The sequence below is a fragment of the Melitaea cinxia genome, chromosome 17, assembly GCF_905220565.1.
Source record: "Melitaea cinxia chromosome 17, ilMelCinx1.1, whole genome shotgun sequence".
Taxonomy (NCBI): domain Eukaryota; kingdom Metazoa; phylum Arthropoda; class Insecta; order Lepidoptera; family Nymphalidae; genus Melitaea; species Melitaea cinxia.
Genome location: NC_059410.1, coordinates 8070198 through 8086336, shown reverse-complemented (window position 1 = coordinate 8086336; position 16139 = coordinate 8070198). Strand labels below are relative to the sequence as shown.

At 35.8% G+C, this 16139-nt stretch overlaps 1 protein-coding gene across 1 annotated transcript in view; it reads left to right on the top strand.

Annotated features, from left to right (window-relative positions):
• Positions 1–14596, top strand: part of LOC123661918 (titin) — a 32412-nt gene extending 17816 nt beyond the window's left edge. The window contains exons 3-4 of the mRNA XM_045596853.1: positions 4661–6837; positions 7262–14596. Of these exons, the coding sequence (XP_045452809.1) occupies positions 4661–6837; positions 7262–14343 (9259 nt within the window). The 3' untranslated portion in view covers positions 14344–14596. The remainder of the gene's footprint in view (positions 1–4660; positions 6838–7261) is intronic.
• Positions 14597–16139: the final 1543 nt, after the last annotated feature.

The following is a 16139-nucleotide window of genomic DNA, read 5'->3' as shown; positions in this document are numbered from 1 at the left end:
TCACAACAAATCCTTTTTTAGTGATGTATTTTTGCACGTTACTTTTACATATATAAGTAAATATGTATATAAAATCGCATAGAATTATCAATCTAATTTTACTATTTATATAAATATATATTGTATTATCTGTAGGTATATTTGTCCGGATAATTAGGTCTTTACTGTGCGTATAATTGTGTGCAAAATAGTCAGCTACAGTAAATATAAGAATAAATCTCAAGTACAATTCTGTCATTGGACATTAGTAACATAATGTTGTCATGTAACAAACATTTCTTAAGAAGTAAATTAATCACACTTATTGAAATCTCAAGTCTGGTTGAGTAATAATCCCAATATAGTTGGGACCAGTCGTTATTGCCTGACTCATTGAAGAGCATCTTGCAAAACCGTCGGTTATTTGAGAACAGTAAATTACTAAAGATAGATTTGTGCAATATTTTATCAAATCTAACATTATTTATGACTAAAATTAAAATATTTAGCATATAATTGCGAGTCAGTAATATTATTTATCTGTTTTAAATTACTTTAAAAATTTTGTTACCTTTAGTTCATCATAAAGAAGATTTGAGTTCAAAATATATACACATATTTGTGTAATTGGAAATATGTAGGATACAAGCTGACCGAGCAAACGTTGCCTTGCCGCTAAACGCTATGAAAAATAGGGGTTGGTGGTAGACATATAAAAATTTAGGGTTGTATGTATTTTTCAATGCCAATTCATAATAAAATAAAAAAAGGAAATTTTGAAAGAAAAAAAAATAGGTGTAAGTCACCCTTATCATTTAGGGGTATAAAAAATATATGTCGGCCGAGTCAGGCAAGAAAATCACTTAGGCACAATATGAAGTTTCGGATGTCAAATGTTTATCTGATGTTACTGTAGGAACTATTTACGCTTGTATGTAGTAGGGACATACCTATAATATGTAGATAGAAACGTTCTCATAAAATGCTTTTTGCAGTGTCTGCAATCCTCAACTGCAGATACCGTTTAAGAGTAGGATTATGTCATCATTATTAATTGCAACAAGTGAATATGTAAATCAAAATCACTTTTGAATTGTCATCTTAAACATTACAAATTATATTAATTAGGAATGTAGATTCTTCACAGAAGAAACGGCATATGACACTTAGCAGTTATTATTTAAAAAAAACGCGTGTTTTTTATGTCACTAGGTCGGCAAACAAGCGTACGGCTCACCTGATGGTAAGCGATTACCGTAGCTTATAGACACCTGCAACACCAGAAGCACCGCAAGCGCGTTGCCGACCCAATCCCCAACCCCCTCAGGAGCTCTGGTCACCTTACTCACCAACAGGAACACAATACTGCTTGAAAACAGTATTATTTTGCTGTCATCTTCTGTAAGATCGAGGTACTACTACCCCTGTCGGGCTGCTCCATATTTTGAGCAGGAAATTCCTGCTGTGCCCTACCTCAGTAGTCAATAATAAATCATCAAATCTACACATCACCATTAATAAAATCCAGCCGAATCATTTCCGAATAATAAGCTTTATCTTTTAGCTTCTTTTTTTTTTTTTGAAGTTTTTTTGTCACGTTATTAACTCTTTTTGGTTTAAGGCGTTTTAAAATAAATTTTTGACACTGTACCAAACATGCGATTAATATGAAAATATTTTTATAAATTCGAGCAAAATGTAAGAGTGTGTATTTTTAGAATATGTTTTTGTTTATTATTTATTTATTGCCTGTGAATAGATAGATAGACTTTAAAAATATTTTTAATTTATTATAAGATTTTTTTTAATATAACATACATACATGTAACTTATTATCATTATAGGAATGACTATTTTTTTATTGCAAATGTTTACTAGAAATTATCTTACTGGGACAGTATCAATATGGTCATGTACATTGAAGATATATGTTACTTCTTTTTGATGCCAAGCAGTAAATCAAAGACAACACAATATAGTTACTGTTGCTAGTCGTTTGCAAACATACTCACTCTTCTTACTTTCCTATGTTAAAATATCTACAAAAAAGTGGTAATATCAAACGTGTTTGTATACTTAAACTCACGATTAAAAAAAAAAAAACAATTTTTTAAGTCTAGACGTATTAATATACGAGTATATGCGAGTTCATATCATGATCATGTAATGCGAATATAACCGTATTGAGCAAAAATAAAAAAAACCGTCCAAGTGCGAGTTTGACTCGTATACCAAGGGTTCCGTACAAAAAATATTATAAATATTTTTATTACATGATGTAACTAAAAATTAATATTTTTCGCATTTTTTCCTTTATTATTTCCTTTATGTACTATATTAGAAATTGCTTAGTACCACATTGAAATACTCCGAGTTCACGGGAAGTACCCTGTAGGTTTTGATCCCCTTGCGAGTGTCGAAAATTCGCAGCATAAAATGCTGTATTTTTGACTGAGTTGGCTTAGAAGTTTGTTTTTTCACAGCTCCAAGGGATAGTAGACCCGAGTATTTAATATTAATTTCAGCTTGATACCTCCTCCACGCGTTCCTGAAAAAATGGGTCTTTGACAGACAGACGGACAACAAAGTGATCCTTTATTCCTTTTGAGGCACGGAACCATGTTTTGTTTTGTTTTTTAAGATCGAACCAAAAATATATAACAAGTTGTTAAAGCACTGCTTTTTAGAATATACATAAATATATAGACGAGCGACGAGAAGTACGCCTATAAAGGTGTAGTGATCGATAAAAGAATAAAGGCGTATTAAGGACATGTTTGATTCCCATCGCTAGGCGACAAATTGTATTAGAAATACATAACAGGCATCCGTTCAACAACCTTTTTCTATAGCCCTGTAATAGTCTAGTCAACGATCTTTCTTTAATAATTTTTTTTAAATTCCGTTAGTTTAGTTTCAGAGTTATTAACAAAAAATGAAATTCCTTTTTTTGCAACTCAATTTGTTACTAACCTTTGCAATTTATTGCGTTCTAGAAAATCCTTTAGTCAGCCATTCCAGATCGAATGAGCTATAGGCCTATAGCTCAAATTTATAGGAGCTTTATCTCTATTTAACACATTTTTAAACTTGTTGACTGGACTATAAAAGGAATTTAATCGTTGGCTACAATACACACACACACACACACATATATATATATATATATATATATACAATTCTTGATTAAACACAATACAGTTGTGTATTTGACTACAATATATTGATTAATTTATTATAAAAAAATAATAGTACGTAACTTCTATTTGGTATTTGTCCTTTTTGTTTTTAGTTTTGTGTACCTCAAAATATATCATATAATAAAAGTATTTACCTATATAAATTTAGACTTTCAGCAACACTTAAAATTAAATAAAATCGAAGTATTTCAATAGAGTAAAATTGAAATTACTATTACATAAAAATTTAATCTCAATTTCATTTTCATTTTTTTTACACTTTTTATGATTTTTTTTTTATTTCTGCCTTTATTGATATGGTAAAGTTTGAGTACGTCTCTAAAGAAAACATTTCAATTCAGTTAATGAAACCTTACAAGACGACTGGTATTGAATCATCGCTATATCGGGACTACGAACTGCCCACTTAGGATTTAAAGCTTCTTTGTTCTCTTAAATGATCCAATATCTCTCTCTTTGTTTGTCTCTGAAAAAAGTCAACTTGCAAAATTATTAAACAATTAAGTCGCTTACTACACCGAGTGTACTTGTTAATTGAGTGTACAGTTTGATAAATTTAGTCCTTATGAAGGCTTGAATTTAAAATCAAATAAATATTTTTATTCAATTAAAGGTATTTAAAACTAACTTACACTAAACATTTGTTATTATCATTAGTTACAACGTTCATGAAAATCTGTTGCTATGTATGTAATCGTTACCGTGTGATAGGTACTTGATATCTTTTGTGACCTAGATTTGCAATTTATGATTTCTTTTAAAAAATAATTTCTTGTTAAGTGTTATATTTTAGATTACAGCGCTCACTTTGTAATAATGTGTATAAACAAGTATACAAAATTAATTTGATTTAAGAAAAAAAAAATTCAATGAAAATAATTCAATGCGCAGCAACAACGTTCAATCATTGCGGCAGTAGGTAAATCGCGTCGCGTAGCGGCAGACTACGCGTTCTTTTTCATTACTTTTCACTATTAAAATATATGTAAATCTAAAAGCTTTTATGTCAACATATAACAATATAATAAATGTTTTATAAAACAATTACAACAATAAAGTTACATTAATTACAATTGTGCTATTTATAAAATTAATTTTAACGTTAATTTTGTTTATCAAAGTATATTTTTTATGCCTTTCATGTGGAAAATTCGAAAGTATTAAAAGTGTAATAGTGTTTAATATTCGCAATGGAAGCCTGCTATGGCCAAATCGCTTACTCTACCGCCTCTACCAACGAGAAAACGTTTCCCATTGTATTTACATCCCTATCTTTTCGAAAAGTAAGTTATAATCGAAGATGACACCAGAGAGAGAGAGAGAGAGAGAGTTTGAGCACTCTAAGTTCAATACAACAATAACTATATTCTTAAACTTAAAATATAGCGATCAGAGATCTACTTTTGTATCATATATTATGATATATACTCGTATAACATAATTATAGCGTATTCTTGGCATTTATTGCTGTTTTGTTTTAGGCGTCACCGCTGTCCACACAATGATGTCCCGGAGCCATTGTTCGATGTGGAGCACACTACGAGCGTGGTCTCCGCATACAAACAAGATTACGACGAAAAGCATGTCAGTCGCACCACGGCTGTTTACCAAGAAGATCATCTTAAGCTTGAAGGAGACTTCCAAGAACCAGAACGCCCTCGTTGGCAACCAGTTGAGCGACCTAAACCAACTAAACCAGAAGATAATCTAAGACCAGAAGGAGAATTTACAACTCCCGAAAAACAAACCTGGCGTCCAGTTGAACGCCAAAAACCTACTAAGCCAGAAGACAATTTACGTCCAGAAGGTGATTTTGAGAAGCGCAAACCAGAAGAGTGGCATCCTGGAGATAGAGCTCCCGTTCGTCGACCAGAAGACAATCTAAAACCAGAAGGAGCATTTTCGACTCCCGAGAAAGAAACTTGGCGACCAGCTGAGCGTCAAAAACCTAAGAAGCCAGAAGACAATCTGCGACCTGAAGGAGATTTTGAGAAACGTAAACCCGAAGAATGGCATCCTGGAGATAGAGCCCCAGTTCGTCGTCCACAAGACAATTTAAAACCAGAAGGCGATTTTGAGGATAGAAGACCTGAGCAATGGAGACCAGGTGATAGGGCTCCCGTGCGACGTCCAGAAGATAATTTAAAACCGGAAGGGGAATTTGAAAGAAGGCGACCAGAAGAATGGCGACCAGGTGACCGTGCACCCACTCGTCGCCCTGAAGATAATCTTAAACCGGAAGGAGAGTTTTCAACTCCTGAAAAAGAGCCATGGCAACCAGCTGAACGTCAAAGGCCTAAGAAACCAGAAGACAATTTACGCCCGGAAGGTGATTTTGAAAAACGTAAGCCTGAAGAATGGCGTCCTGGTGACCGAGCACCTGTGCGTCGCCCAGAAGATAATTTAAAACCTGAAGGCGATTTTGAAAATAGAAGACCAGAAAAATGGCAGCCTGGAGATCGAGCACCTGTTAAACGGCCAGAAGACAATTTAAGACCAGAAGGCGAATTCGAAAAAAGACGACCCGAAGAATGGCGCCCAGGTGATCGAGCGCCCACTCGGTGGCCTGAAGATAATCTTAAACCTGAAGGTGACTTTACCACTCCAGAAAAGGAACCTTGGCGTCCTGCAGAACGTCCAAAAGCAAAAAAACCGGAAGACAATTTACGCCCAGAAGGTGATTTTGAAAAACGTAAGCCTGAAGAGTGGCAACCTGGTGATAGAGCACCTGTGCGCCGCCCTGAAGATAATTTAAAACCTGAAGGTGATTTTGAAGACAGAAGACCAGAAAAATGGCAGCCTGGAGATAGAGCACCTGTTAAACGCCCAGAAGACAATTTAAGACCTGAAGGCGATTTTGAAAAAAGACGACCCGAAGAATGGCGCCCAGGTGATCGAGCGCCCATTCGTCGGCCCGAAGATAATCTTAAACCTGAAGGTGACTTTACCACTCCAGAAAAGGAACCTTGGCGTCCTGCAGAACGTCCAAAAGCAAAAAAACCGGAAGACAATTTACGCCCAGAAGGTGATTTTGAAAAACGTAAGCCTAAAGAGTGGCAACCTGGTGATAGAGCACCTGTGCGCCGCCCTAAAGATAATTTAAAGCCTGAAGGTGATTTTGAAGACAGAAGACCAGAAAAATGGCAGCCTGGAGATAGAGCACCTGTTAAACGGCCAGAAGACAATTTAAGACCAGAAGGAGAATTCACGACTCCAGAAAAGCAACCGTGGCAGCCAGCTGAGCGTCAATTACCGAAAAAACCTGAAGATAATCTTAAACCTGAAGGTGATTTCGAAAAAAGAAAACCAGAAGAATGGCAACCAGGAGACCGAGCTCCAGTCAAGCGCCCCGACGATAATTTAAGACCCGAAGGGGAATTCACTACGCCTAAAAAGGATGAATGGAAACCTGCTGAGCGACCCCAACAGAAAAAGCCAATTGATAATCTTAAACCTGAAGGTGAATTTACAAAACGTCAGCCAGATGAATTTAAGCCAGCCGAAAAATCTGTTATCAAAAAACCTCAAGATAACTTGCGACCAGAAGGAGAATTTACAACTTCTAGAACGATAACAGAAGACTATAAAGTTGTTACGGGCGAAAGAGCTGAAATAATACGACGTACTGATAACATCATTACTGAAGGAGAATTCACAGGTACGTCAGTTTACGATTATAATTACACTATTAATATATATTTACACATATGATAATTTTTTTTAAATTATAATAATAATATATTCTTAATCACCAAAAACAGTTAAATAACGAATCTTCTTGCATAGTATCTAATAGTGTAACAATAATGTTACTTAGTAACAGGTTTTATGCGTAAACTTTTCGCTTAAACTTATTTTTTCATTTATGATATAATCCATAAGAACGACTTAAAAAACAGATTTTATTTCAATTTACTATTACGAGTATTGTATTGTATTGTACTCTTTGAGTAAAAATTTAGTGTCGATAAAAAAACCTATTTAAAAAAAAATCTGACTTTTATTTTCGAAAGTTGTTTCTTCTCGTTAAAAAAATTATCTTGAATTTATAATTTTTTTAAAATTGTTTATTAATTTTACAGATTCAACCACAACACACGCCGAGTACACAATAAAACCCGTTGAAAGGCCAAAGCCAGTTCGACGAAACACGTGGACAAAAATAGAGGGAGACATGATAACTGAAACAACTTCAAAGTCAGAATATGTAGACTATACGGATACGGTTGAAAGAACAACAATAATTAAACAAAAGACAGACAATTTAATACATGAAGGAGAAATAGATTTTGTTACGTCAAATCAAAAAGATTACACTGAAAAAAATACAGTAATTGAAAGACCACAGAGACGTAGAACATGGACTAAAGAAGATTTTGACAAGTTTTATTCTACAGAAGACATTGAAACTCATACTACAACACAAGAAGAGTATAGAATTCACGAAGAGAGAGGACCAAGAAGACCTACGGTGAAAAAGCCTCAGGATAATCTTAAGCCTGAAGGGGAATTTGAAAAACCGAAAACTGAAGAATGGCAACCTGCTGAAAGAGTTACACCTAGAAAGCCAAAAGATAACTTGAAACCAGAAGGTGATTTTGAAACTCCCAAGCACGAAAAATGGCAGCCGGCTGAAAGACCACAACAAAGAAAGCCGGAAGACAATTTATACCCAGAAGGAGTATTTTCGACACCCGATAAAGAAAAATGGCGTCCAGCTGAACGACCTGTTCAAAAGAAACCTAAGGATAATCTCAAACTTGAAGGTGATTTCGAACAACCAAAATTAGATGAATGGCGTCCTGCTGAAAGGCAAACTCCACAAAAACCTAAAGACAATCTTAAGCCAGAAGGTGAATTCGAAACACCAGAAAAAGAAAGATGGCGTCCAGCTGAAAGACCTCAACCTAAGAAACCACATGACAATTTACGACCTGAGGGGGACTTTGAACAAAGGCAACCAGAAGAGTGGCAACCCGCAGAACGTCCAATCCAAAGAAGACCAAAAGATAATCTTAAGCCAGAAGGTGAATTTGAAACTCCTGAAAAAGAGAGATGGCGCCCCGCTGAAAGGCCAACACCTCAAAGGCCACACGACAACTTAAAACCAGAAGGCGAATTTGAGCAAAGACAACCAGATGAGTGGCGGCCTGCAGAACGTCCAATTCAAAAGAAACCTAAAGATAATTTGAAGCCTGAAGGAGAATTCGAACAACCAAAATCAGAAGACTGGCGTCCTGCTGAAAGACAGACACCTAAAAAACCTAAAGATAATCTTAAACCTGAAGGTGACTTTGAAACTCCAGAAAAAGAGAGATGGCGTCCAGCTGAAAGACCTCAACCTAAGAAACCACATGACAATTTACGACCTGAGGGTGACTTTGAACAAAGGCAACCAGAAGAATGGCAACCAGCAGAACGTCCAATTCAACGAAAACCAAAAGATAATCTCAAGCCAGAAGGTGAATTTGAAAGTCCTGAAAAAGAGAGATGGCGGCCCGCTGAAAGACCTCAACCTAAAAAACCACATGATAATTTGCGACCGGAGGGTGACTTTGAACAAAGGCAACCAGATGAATGGCAACCTGCAGAACGTCCAACTCAAAAGAGGCCAAAAGATAATCTTAAGCCGGAAGGTGACTTTGAAACTCCAGAAAAAGAGAGATGGCGTCCAGCTGAAAGACCTCAACCTAAGAAACCACATGACAATTTACGACCTGAGGGTGACTTTGAACAAAGGCAACCAGAAGAATGGCAACCAGCAGAACGTCCAATTCAACAAAAACCAAAAGATAATCTCAAGCCAGAAGGTGAATTTGAAACTCCTGAAAAAGAGAGATGGCGCCCCGCTGAAAGACCTCAACCTAAGAAACCACATGATAATTTGCGACCGGAGGGTGACTTTGAACAAAGGCAACCAGATGAATGGCAACCTGCAGAACGTCCAACCCAAAAGAGGCCAAAAGATAATCTTAAGCCGGAAGGTGAATTTGAAACCCCTGAAAAAGAGAGGTGGAGACCTGCTGAAAGACCTAAACCTAAAAAACCACATGATAATTTACGACCTGAGGGTGAATTTGAACAAAGGCAACCAGATGAATGGCAACCTGCAGAACGTCCAACCCAAAAGAGGCCAAAAGATAATCTTAAGCCGGAAGGTGAATTTGAAACCCCTGAAAAAGAGAGGTGGAGACCTGCTGAAAGACCTAAACCTAAAAAGCCACATGATAATTTACGACCTGAGGGTGAATTTGAACAAAGGCAACCAGATGAATGGCAACCTGCAGAACGTCCAATCCAAAAGAGACCAAAAGATAATCTTAAGCCAGAAGGTGAATTTGAAAGCCCTGAAAAAGAAAAATGGCAACCAGCTGAAAGACCGAAACCTAAAAAGCCATATGACAATTTACGACCTGAAGGTGACTTTGAGCAGAGACAACCAGATGAGTGGCAACCAGCTGAGCGCCCAACGCAAAAGAGACCAAAGGATAATTTGAAACCAGAAGGTGAATTTGAAACTCCTGAAAAAGAAAGATGGCGCCCCGCAGAAAGACCTCAACCTAAAAAACCACATGACAATTTACGGCCTGAGGGTGACTTTGAACAGAGACAACCAGACAAATGGCAACCTGCAGATCGTCCAATCCAAAAGAAACCCAAGGACAATCTTAAGCCTGAAGGAGAATTTCAACAACCAAAAACTGATGAATGGCGGCCAGCTGAGAGACAAACACCTAAAAAACCTAAGGATAATCTTAAGCCAGAAGGTGAATTTGACACGCCTGAAAAAGAGAGATGGCGTCCAGCAGAACGACCACAACCTAAGAAGCCACATGATAATTTACGACCTGAGGGTGACTTTGAACAAAGGCAACCAGAAGAATGGCAACCTGCAGATCGTGTAGTGCAAAAGAAACCAAAAGACAATCTTAAACCAGAAGGTGAATTTGAGAAACCAAAATCAGACGAATGGCGCCCTGCTGAAAAACAGACACCTAAAAAGCCTGAAGACAATCTAAAACCAGAAGGTGAATTTGCAACTCCTGAAAAAGAGAGGTGGCAACCAGCTGAAAGACCTATACCTAAAAAGCCTCATGACAATTTACGACCAGAGGGTGACTTTGAACAGAGACAACCAGACAAATGGCAACCTGCAGATCGTCCAATCCAAAAGAAACCCAAGGACAATCTTAAGCCTGAAGGAGAATTTCAACAACCAAAAACTGATGAATGGCGGCCAGCTGAGAGACAAACACCTAAAAAACCTAAGGATAATCTTAAGCCAGAAGGTGAATTTGACACGCCTGAAAAAGAGAGATGGCGTCCAGCAGAACGACCACAACCTAAGAAGCCACATGATAATTTACGACCTGAGGGTGACTTTGAACAAAGGCAACCAGAAGAATGGCAACCTGCAGAGCGTGTAGTGCAAAAGAAACCTAAAGACAATCTTAAACCAGAAGGTGAATTTGAGAAACCAAAATCAGACGAATGGCGCCCTGCTGAAAAACAGACACCTAAGAAGCCTAAAGATAATCTAAAACCAGAAGGTGAATTTGCAACTCCTGAAAAAGAGAGGTGGCAACCAGCTGATAGACCTAAACCTAAGAAACCACACGACAATTTGCGACCAGAGGGTGACTTTGAGCAGAGACAACCAGAAGAATGGCAACCAGCAGAACGTCCAATTCAAAGAAAACCTAAAGATAATCTAAAACCAGAGGGTGATTTTGAGACTCCTAAAAAAGATAGATGGCAACCCGCTGAAAAACAAGAAATAAAGAAACCTAAAGATAACTTGAAACCAGAAGGTGAATTTGAAAAACCGAAACAAGATCAATGGCAGCCAGCGGAGAAACAAACTCCTAAAAAACCTCAAGATAATTTGAAACCAGAAGGAGATATGGAAGTCATTCGTCGAACAGATTATTCAGTAACTCGTGGTGATCGTGCTGATATTGTCAAACATGAAGATCATCTTAAAATGGAAGGTGTTATTGACGTTCATCGCACTAGAGATGACTATAAACGTATTGACAAAACAGAAAAGGTCATAATCCAGAAACATGAAGATAATTTAAGAACTGAGGGTGAATTTATTGACCTTTGTATTCGTAATGATTACAGCGCTACTAAGGGAGAAAGAGCGTTAGTTGTAAAACCACAAGACAATCTTAAGCCTGACGGTAAATTTTATAAGCCTGAAATGGTTCCATCTCAACCGGCTGAAAAACGTAAGCCTTTTAAACACGTAGATAATATCACTATTGAAAGAGATGATGATATTAGACGTAAGCAAAAAACTGAGAGGATAGACATAATACGAAGGGAAGATAATTTGAAAATAGAAGGTGAATTTATTGACATGAAAAAGAAAAATGATTATAAAACTGTAATTGGCGACAAGTCAACTATTGTAAAACATGAAGACAATCTGAAAATGGAAGGTAAAATGGAAAATATCCGTTCTTCAGACACTTACCGTGTCGTAAAAGGCCAGAGAGTAAAACTAACTCGCAGAGAAGATAACCTTAAAATTGAAGGTGTCTTTGAAGATCTTACCCGTAGAGATGACTATAAAATACATACAGATACGAAATCAGCAATAACATATTACACCGACGATAATAAAACAAAAGTTTCTCAAGGTAAAATATCGGAATACACAAATGGTCAAAGTCCTGTTAGAAAAATACCCGAAGAAAAAGAAGATCGCGGAACACCAACATCTAAACTTAGTGCAAAAACTTTTGATAATGATACTACCCCATACTTACAACAACCATCAGACATTAAAAGACCAATCAAATTATCACCTAATGAAGACACAGGTCCAAAAGACCAAACAAATCGTGGACAACAACCTGATAAATCGAAAGTTATCCCTGATGATAAGACAGATGACACGTCTAGGCCCAGATGGGGTGATAACAAAAACAATCTATATTCAGCTGAAAAAAGAGGAGTAAAACCTGATGATACAAGGCTACGACCCGAACATAATAACATATCGGAATATAATTACCCTAGAAAACCTCATCAAGCTCATGAGCACGATAGCCCTATACAACCTAAGGATATCCTCTATCCTGGTGGGGATATTAAAGATTATTCATCTTCATCTACTGGAAATTATAATCGCTCTGATATATTAAGACAAGACGGTGTTCGTGTGGCTCCGCAACAATTTACTCCTGAAAACGATCGCCGAATTCATCATGAAATTAATAAGGATGACCAGAGAATCCATTCCACAACCCGTACTGATAGTTCTAATATCATTAACGAAACAACACAATCTCATCATGCTATGAAATCGCATTTTAATAAAAGAATATCTAATATAGAAGACGCCAGTTATACACAAAAATCTCACTCTGAGACGCATACCATGCATAGAGATGTAAATGACTCAAATGTGGAAAAATCTCAACAAACTAAATCTGGGATTAATGTCCACGATTCACGTGTTACTCAAATTAATGAAAAATCGAACAAAGACAATAACATCTCTTCATCTAAAAAAGTAAGTCAAAAATCTCAAGATACAGTTAATCGTGACGAAACTGATCGATCAACCTCGAGACTGTCTACAGAAAGAAATACTATTAACAAAATTAATTCAAATAATGTCACAAAGGTTTCATCTTCGTCAAATAAAATAATGAAGCAAATTACAGAAAAGAAATTAATTGCCGGTAAATGGGTAACAGTAACAAAGAATGTTGAAGTTACAACGATTTCGGATGGTAATTCAAGGAGCCCAAGTAGTAAAGTCAATTCAGATGGTCGTACCGAGGTTCGAAATAAACAAACGAATAGTACAATGGGAAGCATTATATCAACCGACCAACAAAACAGTAATAGTCAAACTCAACGAAATGTGTTAAATTCTACCTACGTTGTAAAGGGAAGAATTGATGACGATCACAGACGTCTAGTGGAACATTCGGCTGACAATCTTTCAACTAAAACAACTCATCAGTCGTCGCAAAAATTAATAAACTCGGAACAACATTCATCATCATCTTCCCACAAGTCAGTAACAAATCAATCACAACAATATAGCCATATTTCTTCGGGTGTTCACTCGCAAGAAATACACAATGTGGGTCAGACCAAGGCAGTTAATCAGCGTGATCAAAATATGTCGCCAATAACGAAAGTAAGTGACAGACAAATTCATAAGCATGGAAGTGGTGATACTATTGAAAAAAAATATATCAATGATCAATCATTGACATCCAATCAAGGTAATCAAGATTATACCAATACTCACTCTTCTGATAGCCACATCCAACGTTCTACAGGATCGTCAATTAACATTTCAACTACAAATAATTCAGAACATAATGTCTCCAAGGTGTCTTCAAGTCATCAATCACATACTATAAACAGAAGTCAGCTAAGTGATAGTGTGACTAGGACTAGCATTGAGTTTCAGCGAGCGATGCATGGTAGTGGAGATATTCCAATATCTTCCACAGAAAAATCTTCGCGTACAGGTCATCATAAGCGTACCTCAGATTTAGTTTCGGATATAGGGAGTACAAACGCAGTTCTTCACCGTAAAGGAGTAACATCGACAACAGAGGCCCAGCATTCAATTAGTTCCACTGCCGCTGCACAGAGGAAAAGTATTACCAACCTTAATGAACGGGGAGAATATATAAGTAATTCCAATCATAGTGCAGATAGAAAAAGTATCAGTTCTATGCATCGATCTGCTCGTGATAATGTAGGCGTTATATCACAACATAGTGACAATGTTGATGTTCGTCGTCAGCAAAAAAGAGACGGACAATCAACTATGGTCATAGAACGTCAACCACGTGTCGTTATAAGAGACAACCTTCGAGTTGGTGGCGAATTCTATGGACAGTCTGAGGCTCATTCATACGGTAGTTTTTCAAGGTCTAATCAAATTAACAAGACGGAAAGAAATGAGCGCATAGAAAAAGTTGAACGGCAGATACGACATGGTACAACTTCACATTTTGTTTTGGGCGACGGTGGCACTAGTTATAAACGTGAATACACCGCTCACGTACATGGAACTTGCCCTGCTACGCTAATCGAATCGCCGCGTACTCCATTCAAACATTCTCGAGATTCTCGTGAACACAAATTCTATACAACGAAAATAACACAAAAGACACCTTAATAATGTCAATGTTAATTACTACTAAAAAAGCTATATCATTCCTCATTTAATGGAAACTTTGAAATTTTATTAAAAATAAGTATAAGTTTTGTATTGTATTTTTATAAAGCTAACATTACCAGACTAAAATTGTAATGTGCCTTTTAATTAATAATATATATGCATAATATACTTTTAGCATAAGATTACCGATATTGGCTATATTTTATTTTATTTTGTCAATCATTGCCATGTAATAAATTTTATATTAATATATAGTGTTTTATTTTCCTTTTTAACATATTTTTATATTAGTTACTGTAAATGAAGAACAAGTTGATAAATAATTTGAAAAAATATACACAACCAAATCAAATCCTTCTTTTAATTAGCGGAAAAAGCATTTGAATTGTCCCTAACAAATTATATTTAGACTAGCTATATACATGCGATTAATTCGCACTAAATAAGTAAAATAATTATTACTTTACAAAATTACAAAAAAGTATTTATACGTGAGTTCATTGGAAATTGAACGAAAAAAATTACCGACCATCAATCATGTTGACGTTGTTTCAAAGTTAAAGCCGTCAGATGGCAGCATTGCTGTATTGTGTCTTAATGTACGAGTACATATAATTATCTAAAGTATATTTTTTGGGTGCAGTCTTATTTAGTAAACAAGCCCCTGTCAATACGTAATAAACGTTTTTTCCGCATTTATCACTGACTTTCACTACACATTAGCTTACAGATATTTGTAAAACTCCATTTCAATTTATCATTTTAAACACATAAAAACTATTAAAATACGAATTTCGAGAGTAGAGATAATTAATATTTTTGAATATGACATTTCAATATCTTTTTTAACAAGCAAATAGGGATGTGGTCATAATATTTATATATTAGCATGAGCGACAAAATAGGCCATGTTCTTTAACTATATTTTAAATTTTCAAGAATTATAATTTGTCAAATAATGTTACCGTAAAGCGATTTGTTATTAATTTGTTTTTTGTTACTAATTGTTTTTTTTCCTTTTTTTTCATTCAGCTTTATGGCTTCCAACAGTGCCAAACTAGCACAGATGATTTCGCCAATGTCACGTAGAATGGAGAAGACACGAAGGAGATTAAACGGTGCGGTTGAGAATACGGCAATTTTCCTTTTTTATGTTGAGCTCAAAAAAATGCTTACAAAATATTGCAGATGTCAATCTTTTATGGTAAAGTGTTCATCGTAAAGGTTTCATTTTATATTATGAATATTTCTGAATATCAATTTCACGCTATCCCATGTAATATTAAAGTATACCACATAGCAATGGCATAAAAGTTTACTGTAGTTCATAGGAAAAAAATTTGAGCCTTTAGGATGAGACTTAGGATTACCCAATGAGAGCTTCGTGGAGAACAATGTTATTAATCCTTTTTTAGATGCTAGATAATGTGACGATAATAATAATAATAATAATAATGTTTTATGCTCGATGCTCGATCAATATATATATTTTTTGTAACTCTGTACCTCTACTAATTCTTAGCATAAATATTCAATATACTATCAGGTTTTGAAATAATTTTAGCAATATGTTAGCGTTAAATATTTGAACATAAAATAAATTTTTTAATCGTCTATGGCTTATTAATATTGTTCATTCATTTGCTCTTTGTGTCACTTTACTATACTTGCAATATTACTCTATTGTAAGTGGTCGAAAGTACGCCATATTTGTTTACTATTTAAGACTATTCCAAAAAATAGAATATACCTACCATGCTTTACTTTTTTTTTGTCAAGATTCATAGAGCGAC